Source organism: Camellia sinensis, chromosome 11 (genome assembly GCF_055761805.1).
Source record: "Camellia sinensis isolate YWXY chromosome 11, ASM5576180v1, whole genome shotgun sequence".
NCBI classification, from domain to species: Eukaryota; Viridiplantae; Streptophyta; class Magnoliopsida; order Ericales; family Theaceae; genus Camellia; species Camellia sinensis.
This window is the reverse complement of record NC_138971.1, coordinates 150,084,763-150,099,797: the sequence shown is the minus strand read 5'-3', so window position 1 is coordinate 150,099,797 and position 15,035 is coordinate 150,084,763. Positions and strand designations below refer to the sequence as shown.

The following is a 15,035-nucleotide window of genomic DNA, read 5'->3' as shown; positions in this document are numbered from 1 at the left end:
CACAGGATAGAAGTTTTTTACATAAGTCTTGCCTGTCACTCGAGATCTTGTTGATATTCTGCTTTGCTGCTACAAGTTCTCCTTTCAGCCTGACATTCTCACTCTCACATGTTTTGAGCTTGAGAGAGAGTTTGTCGTTGATTTTGGACAAATTCAGAGATTCCTCGTACAACTTTTCGTAAGCTTATTGTAGTTCATTGCCATTGATCTCATCATTGTCTTCAGATGTTTTATCATCCTCTTTTTTCTCTTCATTCTCCTTGACCTCATCCAATCTAGCAACTAAGACAGAAAAGTTGTTGGATGGTGGTGAAGGTGAATTTCCTCTTTCATGGAATTGGCTCAAAATTTCCCATGCCTCTTTAGCCTTTGTGCAATGAACAACCCGTTGCTGTTCTTCAGCAGAAATTGCTCCACGAATAGTGATCAGGGCTCTCTAATTGCTCGGATTGTCAGCACTTTCTGTATCTTCTTCAATGGCTTGCCAGCCTTCTGGGTCAAAAGCTCTCAAAAACGCCCTCATTCTGATCTTCCAATACAGGTAGTTACTTCCATCAAAGGTGGGAGCATGATGCAGGTTCTGACCATGAGCTAATTCTGCTGGCTTTGGAAGAGGTTGAGTGAAAGTGGACCAAAATGCCATGAAAGCACTATCCCCGTCTTCACCGGATTCAGGTTCTTCGAGTTCTTGCTCCGATCCGCTTTCATCATGCCAGGTCACAGTGTAGACTTTCTTTCGATTCTTTTTCGAAGGGCATTCAAGGGCAATATGACCATACCCTTGACATTCATAGCACTTGACCCCTTGTCCTTTTACAATCTTCTTTTCAGTTTTTGGAGCAAGTTTTGGTGGAAAAGTTTTGGATTTTTCATTACTCTTGTCTTTTGAAATAGGGTCTCTGAAATTAGGCTTCTTTTTCTTCAAATTTTTTTAAACTGTTTAGTAAACATAGCCGCCATCTCAGACTCTAAATCAAATTCAGTCTCTGGATTTTTTGCAGTCTCATGAGCACTAGTGAAAGCCACACTATCTTTTTATTTTTTCTTTGAAATCTGGTGGGCTTCATAAGTCTGCAAGTTTCCAACCAACTGATCAAGCTTGAGGGTATCAACATTCTGAGCCTCCTCAATGGCTATCACTTTTGATTGGAACCTCTCGGGTAAGGACCTCAAAATTTTTCCAACAAATTTAGCTTCCGGGATTTTTTCCCCGAGTGTGAAACAGGAATTCACGATATCACTAAGTTTTGCATAGAAATCATCAAACGTCTCATCATCGCGCATAAAAAGGGTTTCAAAAGCGGAGATGAGACGTTGAAGTTTTGACCTTTTGACAGAAGTAGTACCTTCGTGAATCGTTTCCAAAATGTCCCAAGCCTCTTTTGCTACCTCACACGTGCAGATACGACGAAATTCTTCAGGTGTGACAGAGCAAAACAGGGAATTCAGAGCCTTACTGTTCCAACTCGAGATTTGGTAATCAGTTATGTCCCATTTATCAAGGGGTTTAGGAATATCAACACCATCAACGGTGACAGTAGGTTCACTCCACCCATAGATTACGCTGTGCCAAACTTTCTCATCGATGGATTTTAAAAACGCACTCATACGAGCTTTCCAATAAGAATAGTTTGTACTATCGAGTAAAGGAGGTCAATGGGTCGAGTTACCTTCACGAATAGAATCCATATCACTAGTCACACAAAATCACACTCCTATATTTTTAAAAAATAGAGTGACCTACTCTGATACCAATTGAAAATCCTAAAGTGATTCGTGATTAGATCAAGATTAAAATATTCCAAATTCTAATTATTCAAAACACGCAATCTAAATCATCAAGCACTTACGAAAGTGATTTAGATTGTTGTTTTCCTGAATAAACAATAAATTGACACAAACGATTTTTACGTGGAAAAAACCACAATTGAAGAATCTTCAATTGTAATAAAAAACCACGGGCGAACCGCCACTAATCAATCCACTACTGAAGAAAGAAAGATTACAAAGATAATACACAAATTATCCAACTCAGTCAATTTGTCTTCGAATCTTCTGTAACTTTTTCACCACACCTTCGTCTCGAAACTGATCAATCCTGAAGTTGAATCCACAACTTCACTTGTCGAATTAACAACTACGTACAGAATCAAACGCCTTTTAAAACTCTACATTTGAATCTTCGGAATCCTCCGAAGAGAACTCTCTTGAATATAAAATAACAAACTCCTTGATGTATGAATCTCAAATCATAAGTTTAGAACTCTCTCAAAAACATCAAGGAAAACTCACAAAAACCTCAGAAGAAAATTTCAAACAAAACCCTAGGACTCTTGAATGAGATCTAGGAAAAGTAAAACCTAAAATCAACCTAAACAGGTATAAATAGGCAACCTGAGTCCGCGATCTCCGCTCGAGCGCCCAACATCCCGCTCGAGCGGATTCAGCAAAACATGCGTGTGATCAAACAGAATTCCGCTCGAGCGCTTGAGAACCCGCTCCAGTATTTTTACAGACCTGACAAAATACTGAGAGAACCCAATCTCCGCTCGAGCGCCAATGATCCCGCTCGAGCGGGAAGAACACAGGAAAAATTACAACTTTTTCAACGCAAAGTTTTGTACCCGGTTTTGACAATCAAGGGACCTAACAGTAATCTTGTCAAGGTAATCACATCTTGCTCTAGTATTGATTTTAAAGGCAACAATTTTAAGGCATTGGTCTTCGAGTTCATGACAAATGGGAGTTCAGAGACTTGGCTGCACCCAAGTCTTCCAGAACAAGTTGACCTTAAGAACTTGAACTTTGTTCAAAGGCTAAATATTATCATTGATGTTGCCTCTGCTTTGGATTATCTTCACCACCATTGTGAAGTGGCTATCATTCAGTGTGATTTGAAGCCAAGTAATATTCTTCTTGATGATGACTTATGTGCCCATGTCGGTGATTTTGGCCTGGCAAGGATTCTTTCAGCCACCATATCTAATCATCAACAATCAAGTTCAATTTGCATTAGAGGAACTGTTGGATATGTTGCTCCAGGTACTTGTCGATATTTATTGATCTTTACACTGAAATTGATTAAGAAGTGTTATATATTTTCTTTATCACTTTGTGGTAAACTAAAAACTAAGTACAAGTTTATATAGAAGTTATGCTTCTAGACTTTCAGTGATGTTAGAGATGACACCCTTCAGAAATTTACCAAGTTGTGTTTAGCTACTACAATAAATTAAATCAACAATTTTCCTATCCTTCTGGCATCCCAACATAAATATTAACCCTTGAGTTAATTTTATATTTTTAAAGGGTAAATTACACTAGTAATCCCTACATTTTGTCCCTTGTGTCATTTTAATTCTTACACTTTCAATTGGCTCAATCTTGATCCTTAATTTTAGATTTTGTGTCAATTTGGTCAAATTGATAATATTGTTAGCGTTTTTTTTGATGAAAATAATCACCAAATTGGTTGAAATTAACTTACGAAGTTGGCCAAGTTTATTAATTTTGCTTCTAAAAATATGACTCATACCACTTATGTGTGTATTTTCTATTAAACATGTTAACATTTGTAATCAATTAGACTAAATTGAGACAGTCATAAATTCATTGTCAAAATCGAGTCAATTGAAATTATAGGGACCAAAATGACACAGGGGCCAAAATAGAGGGGCTACGAATGTAATTTACCCATTTTTAAATGTTGAAAATTTTGAAATTTGGGTCTTTATTTAACTGTTTTGTATGGTATGGGTGAGGAGGTATCGACAAGGTGATATGTATAGTTATGGAGTGCTACTACTGGAAATATTCACAAGAAAAAGACCTACCGGTAGTATGTTTACCGGCAATATTAACCTCCACAGCTACGCAAAAATGTCTCTTCCTGATCAAGTAACAGAGATCATTGATCCTAAAATCATAATGGAAGAAGAAGAGGAGCTGAGTAGGATCATGCAAAGTAGCTCAACTTCCATTTCTGAATTGGAGGTGTACCTTGTACCAATCCTTCAAATTGGAGTTTCATGCTCTTCTGAATTGCCAAGTGAGAGAATGACAGCTAGAGATGTTCTTACAGAACTACACAAGATTAGAAATGTATTTCTCAAGAGTAGGAGACAAGGGCGTTAGAATGAGAGGATGAATGATTCTCAACTGAATTAACCGCATCTCTAGCTTATGTTGATGCTCTCTCTCTCTCTCTCTCTCTCTCTCTCTCTCTCTCTCTCACACACACACACACATAATTTTCCTTCTACATCTTATTTTTGTATGTTTTGAGTTTTCTGCTCTCACTTAGTTCTATTATGCATGTAAGAGCTTTGGCCATAAACAATAACTGATACCACTAAAAAAAAAAGAAAAAGAATTAGTTCATAACATAGTAGATTATGAGTTATCATGCATCAAAGACTAATCAATATCACTCATATTTTAATGGGGACTAAATTAACGAGTCAGCCATCTCTCATGCATATTTTAATGGAAAAATTACCTGTCAGATGTGATGAAATTATTACATATGTATGAAAAAAATTATAATTTTAATTGTTAATATTGATGAAGTTTATCACTAATTTGTAGGAGTAATTATTTTTCAAATTCTACACTGATCTGAAATCTCCCTATATTAATAGGCATTAATTGATGAGTCAGTTTTCTCCCTCATATTCTGCTACAAAATTCTGAATATTTAGAACAAGTTGTAACTTAACAATTACTAATTTAAACAAATGGACTCAGTTTTATGCTGATATTGTAATGGATAAATATAAAATATATTAATTGGTCATATTATAATACACCCTTAAAAGAGTGCGTATCATATGCAAGTTATGACATTTGTGATGTTAATTACTACAAATATCATAATTAAATCATTTTCAATCATAATTTAAAAAAAATAAAATAATAATCAAATCAAATACCACATAAAATATGCACAAAGACCTTTTCAATCCTAACAAAAAAATATAATCATAACCAACATCCCAATGAGTAATAACTAACATCACAATAAATTATAACCATGTCATAACTAACCATAATAGGTTATAACCAAAAATCACTGACGTCATAAGTAGGGCATATGGTACACACCTCAAAATGAGGTATGTATTATAGAATTTCCCTATATTAAATTAATAATTATAGTAGTATGTTTATCACCAATGTGTAAACACTACTACTCATATTTGGTACCAAAGCCTGTGTGGACAGATGGAATGGTATGGCAAAATAATATGATCATCATTACATTAATTATTGATAATTTTCTCATGTGCGACATTTGGCTTGGAATCAACGATCTACATTTCTAAATCAACATCAATTTAGTGACCATTCCTGACTTTCTCTGTGCCATCATTATTCTAAGAGTTAAAAGACGGCAGAGAAAGCAAGTCAAGAACAATTTTTAATCTCCCGGCAATTGGAACCTATGTTGTCATGTTGGCCCATTAAAATCTAAATAAAACAATAATAATAATGATATAGAGATTAACCAATGTATATCAATAAATATATCAACTCATAGTAGTTACTCATCATGTTAATATGATGCTACTGACTAATAAAAGCATTACTGGAGTCAACTGACTATCAAATCAGAGACAAAAGTCGATTTCATCATTATTTTTTTACAACATCGATAGAAAAAACATTAAAACATACTATGGTACTATGGGACCATTGATCAATTTTCCATCTGTTCATATATTTGTCATTGTATATACATGTGGTTCTTACTTTGGTAGCGTAATTGAATCAGCTCATTTTTCATCACTTCATATGTGTTTTAGACACCAAATGGAACAAATGGATATGTTGTTTATGAGGCAACTAAACACACCTCTCCTCTGTTTCATTTTCTTGTTTTTCGCCATGATCTCTCTTGGATCATCATCCAAGACTAGTTTCCCCTTCACAAATGAGACAGACCATCAAGCCCTGCTTGCAATCAAGGATCTAATAACAGTAGATCCTTTCAGTACCTTAAGCTCATGGAATCATTCCGTTCACTTTTGCAATTGGCAAGGAGTCTCATGCGGTCGTCGACATCAACGTGTGACAATCCTAAACATATCATCTCTAACATTGGTGGGTTCTCTATCTCCTCAAATTGGGAACCTCACCTTCCTTAGGACGATTGATCTCAGTAACAATAGTTTTCATGGAGAAATCCCACCACAAATTGGCAAGTTGTTTCATCTGCAGCATCTTCTGCTTTTGAATAACTCTTTCCAAGGTGAATTTCCTACCAATTTGACTCATTGTTCACACTTGAGAGTTATCAGTATGCGTGGTAACAATCTAGGAGGTAAAATTCCTACTGAGCTGGGTTCCTTGTCCAATCTTTGGCACTTGAATCTTGGAGTCAATCATCTAACTGGAACTATCCCAATTTCAATTGGGAATCTTTCCAGTCTACGTGTGCTTGGTCTGGTGGGCAATAATCTAGAGGGAACCATTCCCACCGAACTTGGGCAGCTTTCAAAGTTGGAGTTTCTTCAACTGGCAGTAAACAATTTGTCCGGTACAGTTCCTCCATCACTTTACAACATCTCATCAGTCTATTACTTCTCTATCACTAGCAACCAATTGCATGGAATTCTCCCACCAGATTTAGGCTTGACCCTTCCAAATTTACAAGGATTTTATATTGGAAACAATCAGTTGTATGGCCCTGTGCCATTGTCAATTGCCAATGCTACGAGACTTGTACAAATTAGTCTTAGTGGCAATTTTTTTACCGGGCCCATGCCAATGAACCTAGGTACCCTTGATTCTCTAGAACTATTACTAGCTCATAGCTACTCACTTGGAACAAATGAAGGCAATGAAATAATGAACTTCTTCACTTCTTTATCCAATTGTTCCAATTTACAAACTCTGGAACTGGGTGGAAATGGTTTAAAAGGTTTGTTTCCCCATGCCATTGCAAATCTCTCCACCAAGATCACTTGGTTTGGTCTAGCAGAGAACTATATATTTGGAAGCATACCTCTGGGTATTGGGAACCTTGTAAATTTGCGGATGCTCGATTTAGGTAACAACATGCTCACAGATAGTATTCCTGATTCCATTGGAAAACTGTCCATGTTGGAAAGGTTGTTGCTTTGCCAAAATAACATCTCTGGACATATTCCATCCTCTATTGGAAACCTAACTCGACTTGGTATGTTTTACCTCTGTGGTAATATGATAGAAGGAAGCATACCTATGTCTTTCGGTAATTGTACAAATCTACAACTAATCCATCTTGGATACAATTACCTCACTGGACCAATACCTCAACAAATCTTTGATCTTTCTTCTCTCATTGCTCTCTTCTTGAATCAAAACCACCTAACAGGACTACTACCACAAGAAGTAGGCAACTTGAAAAATCTAGAGGAACTACATGTCTCAAACAACAAACTGTTTGGAGAAATACCAGTCGCTCTTGGTAGTTGTCAAGTTTTAGAATATCTCATAATGGGGAATAACCTTTTCGAATGTACAATTCCCAAATCTTTCGAACAACTTAAAGGTCTTCAATTCCTAGATGTTTCTCACAATAACTTGTCTGGACAGATTCCGATGTTTCTAGGCAAGTTTCCTTTCTTTCAATATGTCAATCTTTCTTACAATATGTTTCAAGGCGAAGTTCCAAATGGAGGAGTTTTCACAAACATCAGTGCCTTCTCAATTGCTGGAAATAGTAAGCTTTGTGGAGGAATTAAAGAATTGCAATTACCTGCATGTTTGGTGAAAGACTCAAAGGAAAGGAAACGATATTTAAACCATAGAGCAATAACTGTAGTAGTTACTCTCACTATTGTTCTATTATTATTTTTCCTTTTAGCTTTTCTTTGTCCAATGAGAAGGTCCAGACAACAATCATGTCAAGCCCCGCCATTGCAAAACCATTATCTACAACTCTCTTATGGAGAACTTCTTCAAGCAACCAATGGGTTCTCTCCGGACAACTTAATTGGTGATGGAGGATATGCTTCTGTTTATAAAGGGATTCTCAACTTTGGTGAACAAATTATTGCTGTGAAGGTACTCAACCTTCACAAACATGGAGCGAGCAAGAGTTTCATAACAGAATGTGAAGCATTGAAGAACATTCGCCACAGAAATCTTGTCAAGATAATCACATCTTGCTCAGGTATTGATTTTAAAGGCAATGATTTCAAGGCCTTGGTCTTTGAGTTCATGGAAAATGGGAGTTTAGAGCGATGGTTACACCCAAGTCTTTCAGAGCAGCAAGAACCTAAGAACTTGAATTTTGTTCAAAGGCTAAACATTGCAATTGATGTGGCTTCTGCATTGGATTATCTTCACCATCATTGTGAAATGACTTTTATTCATTGTGATTTAAAGCCAAGCAATATTCTTCTTGATGCTGATTTGTGTGCCCATGTTAGCGATTTTGGCTTGGCGAAGATTTTTTCAGCAATCACTGGTCTATCCAATCATCAACAATCAAGTTTAGTTGGGATTAGAGGAACAGTTGGCTATGTTGCCCCAGGTAAAAAAAAAAAACGACGCCTAATTAGTACATATTAATGTGTGTTTGAAAGGATAAAGAATGAGTACACACCTAAAAACCAACCATGAAACCTTACATTATTATTATATTTATTTATTAAGGAACTGAACAAATTGAATAATGAGCTAGCATAAAATGAGTCAAATGAGTGCACAAAAATTGATTAGGAAATATTATTTCGTTTCATTTTTATTACTTTGAGGTGAACTAAAAACCAACTATGAGATTACATAGAAATTAAGCATCATTTTAGTGACCCTAGACATGACTTTCCTTTGCTTTTTTGTGTGTTTAGCTAACACAACAAATTAAATCAAATTGTCCTACCCCTATCATAGTTGAACATAGATACCAAACCTTGAGATTATTTTATCTTTTGAAATGTTGAAGAAGATTTTTTTTTTTTAATTACCATACAATTTACTAGTTCAACAATTATACCAAAATTAAAAATTTGGGCTTCTTTTTTTTTTTTTTTTTTTCCCCACTGTTTCATATTGCAGAGTACGGTATAGGTGAGGAGGTATCAACACAAGGAGATATGTATAGCTATGGAGTGTTACTATTGGAAATGTTCACAGGGAAAAGACCTAATAATAACATGTTTATGAGCAATAACCTTTGTAACTATGTAAAAATGTGTCTTCCGGATCAAGTAATGGAGATCGTTGATCCCAAAATGACATTGGAAGACGAAGAGGAGCCAAGTAGGACTCGGCAGTGTTGCTCAACCAACATTTCTAAATTGAAGATTTGTCTTGTACTGGTATTTCAAATTGGAGTTTCATGTGCTGCTGAACTTCCAAGTGAGAGAATGAGTGCGGGAGATGTTCTTATGGAACTACACAAGATTAGAAGTGTGTTTCTTGGGGTTAGGGGACAAGGGCATTAGTATGGAAGGAGGAATGATTTTTAACTATAGCCACATCTATAGGTTATCTTTATATTGTAGTATTTCCTTTCCTTCTCTTTCCTTTACTGAATCTATAATTGGTAAGCTAGATATAAGTCATGAAAGTGGTTGTGTGGTATTGTCATTGACATTCATAACTAGTTATGGTTTCTCTATGTTACATATGCCTTCTCCATCTCATTTTATCATTGTTATTTCTCTGAATTATGCTCTCAAGTAGTTCTAATGTAAATAAGAGAGCTTGGCTCAAAACAAAAACTGATGCCATAAAAGGAAGAAAAAAAAAACAGAACTTTAGCTCATAGCATAATGGATTATGAATTTATCGTTCATCAAATACTAACTGCTCATATAAATTATTAAAGCATAGGGAATATGTTGTCATTAATGTTGATTTCACTCTCATCATAAATGATTTCCATACAATCATTGAGTCTAATGGTGTCATGGTACTAGATACATATTACTTTGATGCAAAACTAAAACTATCAATGTATATAACTGAAAGGAGATATGATAGTTTTATTATGAGTAAAACAAAATATTGCCTTGAAGTGCTTCAATTAATCAATATCAATGAAAGCACAGTAAACCCAAATGAACACAAACTATGAATCTGAAAACAAGAGATGAAGAAACCTTTTCAAATGATATAGTCAAGGTGCGGAACCATATCCAGTTGTAGAGACACCCTATTTTGATCGGCTACAATACTTAGTTCTGGAGCCAAGCTGCTACTATTGATAATGATATGAATAATATGGAAATAGGAATATGAAAAATTCCAAGCACTTAGCTCAAGTGTGGATTCGCTTTAGCAATTGAGTCATTTCCGATCATTGGTTGGCCTTAACCTGAACCTTTTCCGTGCCTCAAAACGACAACTGCCCTTTCATATTCCTGAGTCCGGACCACTTTTTGAACTCGTATTTATGTCCCTAAACATTTTTCGAATTAATTTCAAGTCGTAAAAAGTTCAAATTTTGAGCCAAAAATGATTCAGAATCAACCAAGGAAAGACACCGACAGCTAACACAACAGAGTGTAAAATGGGATTCAGTGTATAGTGTAATTTATCCATGTATATTTTATTGTGAAAATAAAAAATTAGACATTTTTTCCCTAAGCCCTCATTATCTCTACTACAATCTCGCTCCCTCTCTTTGATTCCACTGTGCCAACAGTCTCCAACTGCACCAACGCTGGCTCCATCCATCCCAAGTCATTGTCACCAACGTTTAGGTTTGTTTGGGCAACCAGATAAACTTGGATTAGTATTTTTACTAAGGATGGTTAATTATGAAATTATCAATCATTTTAATTGTGTATCATATCCAATGTTTGGATTGGTTTAAGATTATGGGGTGGAATTGACAAAATGCTATTAATTTTGTATTCCGCCCCATTGGTATTTATAGTCCCCCATATAAGACATCATATCTGGGTGGACTATTAGTTTGGACCTTAATTTCTATGTTGGGATTCATATTCCCCCAAAGCTAGGATTATGTATTTTGTTGGATAATTATTAATTTAAATCCAATACCATATCTGCCCAAACAAACATGGCCTCCATGTAAAAATAGCCCCCTCATCTACAAAATCCAAATGCCATACAAATGAAAGATGACGTACCCACTTATTCCATCAGTGGATGTATCAGTCTCACAACATTTACTAATGCTGTGTTTGGTTGGGAGATTTGGAGAGGAATTTTTGAAGGGAAAGGGAAAAAGTGTGTGAAACTAGGTGAAATATAGGCATATTTTATTCACATTTCACCTACATTTTCCATTTCCCTTTCCAAATTCCTCCCCAAATCTCCCAACCAAACACAGCATAAGTGAATATTAAATTTGATTGTGTAACCCAGTAGATGCAGAACCACATTGAAAAAAAAAACCTAAATCCCTCCAAAATTTGTAGTGATTCAGAGAGGAGTGACATAACAGAGCAATTGGAGATACATGAGCATAAATTGTATCAGATTTGAGTATTACCAGACAAATGCAGCCCTTCCAAACCCCAAATCTACCATTACTGATAATGAGAATCATTACATATGTTCAAATTACCAGGAAAGATAAAAATTTTAAAGTGAAACATGCTGAATGTATATAATGTATATGGACAGAGAACAAGAGATATAAGTAGTTACAAAAGAGGGAGAATTCTATTATACACCCCATACCAACACCTCAAACCATATGCACACTTAGTGCGCCATTTTTTTCTTATGTTATAACCAAATATTTTTTTTTTTTAGTTATGATATTATTTTAAAATAGGGAAATGATTTGTAGCCCTAAAAAGTTGCCCCCTAATCCACCTAATTTCCAATTTTGGAAACTGTTTTCTTTTATTCTTTCTTTTTTCCTTTTTTTTTTTACCTGAAATGGAATTTCGGGGGATTCGGGCTCCCCCATTTTCGGGGGATGAAATGCCTCCCATTAAAATATTTGATTATGATTGGTTATATTTTTTGTAGGGATAAATTATTTATAAGTCCTATTTAGAAAACTTATGCTACATATAGTCCTGTGAAAAATTTATGTTCCTGTAAGTTCAGTGGGTTTCTTGTTGACACATTTATCCCCAATATTATTTAATAACCTAATTAATGGCAATACCATATAGGAAATCCAATATAGTCATAGATTGTGATCATATATATGTGATTGGGAATTTGAATTTTAAAATTGACATTCCATACATGAGAAATCTAATTTTACTATAAATGGTATTGTTGCCACCCCCATTTTATGCTTGTTCCTTAAAATGGGTACAAGTTAAGCGACTTTCAAGCTGCTGCATTTGTTGTCCTTGACAACATTAATGTCTTAATCCAGGTTAATGTGAACATAGTGGCAGTTTACATCAACCTGATTTATTGTGAAACATAAAGGCAATGTGATGGATTCACATGTTAGTGGCCATTGCGTCAAATTTATTGGCACAGTTTGAAAGAGAAACATAACTATTTTTCATATGAAATGTAAACATCCCAATATAAATGTGAGTTCACTTTGAATGTGAAAGTTACATTCTCATGTACATAGCCCAATTGGGAAATGAGACAATGATGCACTTAGAACGTCCACCAATCATTGGCTCTAGACTATGAAACGCAATGTAAAAGTGTACACACTTATGAAGTCAATGTGACATGAAGTGAACATTGAATCTAATGTGGAAAAATGGAATGTGATAATGGGAATCCTCAAATGTGTATCCTCAAATCTTGATAATGTGTACATGACTTTTGAAAATAGGATGTGATGTCAACAAATGTGGGTTCATATTGATACATTTTGTAAGTCAACACTTGGGTCTTCTAGTAGTAGTAATTGGTGGTGAAACATGGCAAAATCATCTACTAGTGTTATGTTTTACTATTTGGGTAACTGTATGCAATCTACATAAAGTTCTGCCTTCAACATCATCTACTAGTGTTATAATTATTGAAATAAATAAGCAAAACGCATCTTGTTGATGATTTTGCCATGTTTCGCCATCAATTATTATCACGTACTAGAAGACCCAAGTGTTGACTTACAAAATGTATCAATACGAACCCACAGTTGTTGACATCACATTCTATTTTCAAAAGTCATGTACACATTGTCATCAAAATTTGAGGGTACACATTTGAGGATTCCAATTGTCATATTTCATTTTTCCACATTACACTCAATGTTCACATCACGTCACATAAGTCCTATTTGGAAGACTTATGCCACATATAGTCCTGTGAAAAAACTTATGTTCCTATAAGTCCTATGGGTTTCTTGTTGACACATTTACCCCCAATATTATTATTTAATAACATAATTAATGGCAATACCATATAGGAAATCCAATGTTACCATAGATTGTGGTCAATCTTTCTTACAATATGTTTCAAGGCGTAGTTCCAAATGGAGAAGTTTTCACAAACATCAGTGCCTTCTCAATTGCTGGAAATAGTAAGCTTTGTGGAGGAATTGAAGAATTACAATTACCTGCATGTTCGGTGAAAGATTCAAAGGAAAGGAAACGATCTGTAAATCATAGAGCAATAACTGTAGTAGTTACTCTCACTATTGTTCTATTATTATTTTTCCTTTTAGATTTTCTTTATCGAATGAGAAGGTCCAGACAACAATCACGTCAAGCCCTGCCATTGCAAAACCATTATCTACAATTCTCTTATGGAGAACTTCTTCAAGCAACCGATGGGTTCTCTCCAGACAACTTAATTGGTGATGGAGGATATGCTTTTGTTTATAAAGGGATTCTCAACTTTGGTTAACATATTATTGCCGTGAAGGTACTCAACCTTCACAAACAAGGAGCGAGCAAGAGTTTCATAACAGAATGTGAAGCATTGAAGAAAATTCGCCACAGAAATCTTGTCAGGATAATCACGTCTTGCTCAGGTATTGATTTTAAAGGCAATGATTTCGAGGCCTTGGTCTTTGAGTTCATGGAAAATGGGAGTTTAGAGAGATGGTTACACCCAAGTCTTTCAGAGCAGCAAGAACCTAAGAACTTGAATTTTGTTCAAAGGCTAAACATTGCAATTGATGTGGTTTCTGCATTGGATTATTTTCACCATCATTGTGAAATGGCTTTTATTCATTGTGATTTAAAGCCAAGTAATATTTTCCTTGATGGTGATTTGTGTGCCCATGTTAGTGATTTTGGCTTGGCAAATATTTTTTTAGCAATCACCAGTCTATCCAATCGTCAACAATCAAGTTCAATTGGGATTAGAGGAACTGTTGGCTATGTTAGCCCAGGTGAAAAAAAAAAAAACAACGCCCAATTAGTACATAATAATGTGTGTTTAGAAGGAGAAAGAATGGGTACATACATAAAAATCGACTATGAAACCTTACATTATTATATTTATTTATTAAGAAACCGAACAAATTGAATAATGAGCTAGCATAAAATGAGTCAAATCAGTGCACAGAAATTGATTAAGAAATATTATTTAGTTTCATTTTTATTACTTTGAGGTGAACTAAACACCAATTATGAGATTACATAGAAATTAAGCATCATTTTAGTGATTCTAGACATGACTTTCCTTGCCTATGCTTTTTTGTGTGTTCAGCTAACACAACAAATTAAATCAAATTGTCCTACCCCTATCATATCTGAACATAGATATCAAATCTTGAGATTATTTTATCTTTTGAAATGTTGCAGAAGATTTTTTTTTTAATTATGAAAAGATATACAATTTACTAGTTCAACAATTATACTAAAATTAAAAATTTTGGCTTTTTTTTTTTTTTTTTTTTTTTTTTCACTGTTTCATATTGCAGAGTACGGTATAGGTGAGGAGGTATCAACACAATGAGATATGTATAGTTATGGAGTGTTACTATTGGAAATGTTCATAAGGAAAAGACCTACTAATAACATGTTTATGAGCAATAACCTTTGTAACTATGTAAAAATGTGTCTCCCGGATCAAGTAATGGAGATCATTGATCCCAAAATGATATTGGAAGATGAAGAGGAGCCAAGTAGGACTCAACAATGTTGCTCAACCAACATTTCTAAATTGAAGATTTGTCTTGTATCGGT

General features: G+C 35.0%; 1 protein-coding gene and 2 pseudogenes across 1 annotated transcript; all 3 read left to right on the top strand.

Annotated features, from left to right (window-relative positions):
- The first annotated feature begins 2,732 nt into the window (after positions 1-2,732).
- Positions 2,733-4,134, top strand: LOC145802771 (receptor kinase-like protein Xa21 pseudogene; annotated as a pseudogene).
- A 1,551-nt stretch (positions 4,135-5,685) lies between these two features.
- LOC114302558 (putative LRR receptor-like serine/threonine-protein kinase At3g47570) lies at positions 5,686-9,630 on the top strand. The gene is made up of 2 exons (XM_082895548.1): positions 5,686-8,521; positions 9,046-9,630. The coding sequence occupies exons 1-2, from the start codon at positions 5,686-5,688 to the stop codon at positions 9,432-9,434; spliced, it is 3,225 nt and encodes a 1,074-aa protein (XP_082751674.1). The 3' UTR covers positions 9,435-9,630.
- Positions 9,631-13,350: 3,720 nt separating this feature from the next.
- Positions 13,351-14,805, top strand: LOC114302559 (putative LRR receptor-like serine/threonine-protein kinase At3g47570 pseudogene; annotated as a pseudogene).
- Positions 14,806-15,035: the final 230 nt, after the last annotated feature.

What these genes read in the sequence shown, in the direction of transcription:
- LOC114302558 (XM_082895548.1), top strand. Translation starts at nt 5,686, where the DNA reads ATGGGACCATTGATCAATTTTCCATCTGTTCATATATTTGTCATTGTA. An exon ending in AGTTGGCTATGTTGCCCCAG is followed by an intron (nt 8,522 to 9,045) that starts GTAAAAAAAAAA and finishes TTCATATTGCAG; the next exon opens with AGTACGGTATAGGTGAGGAG.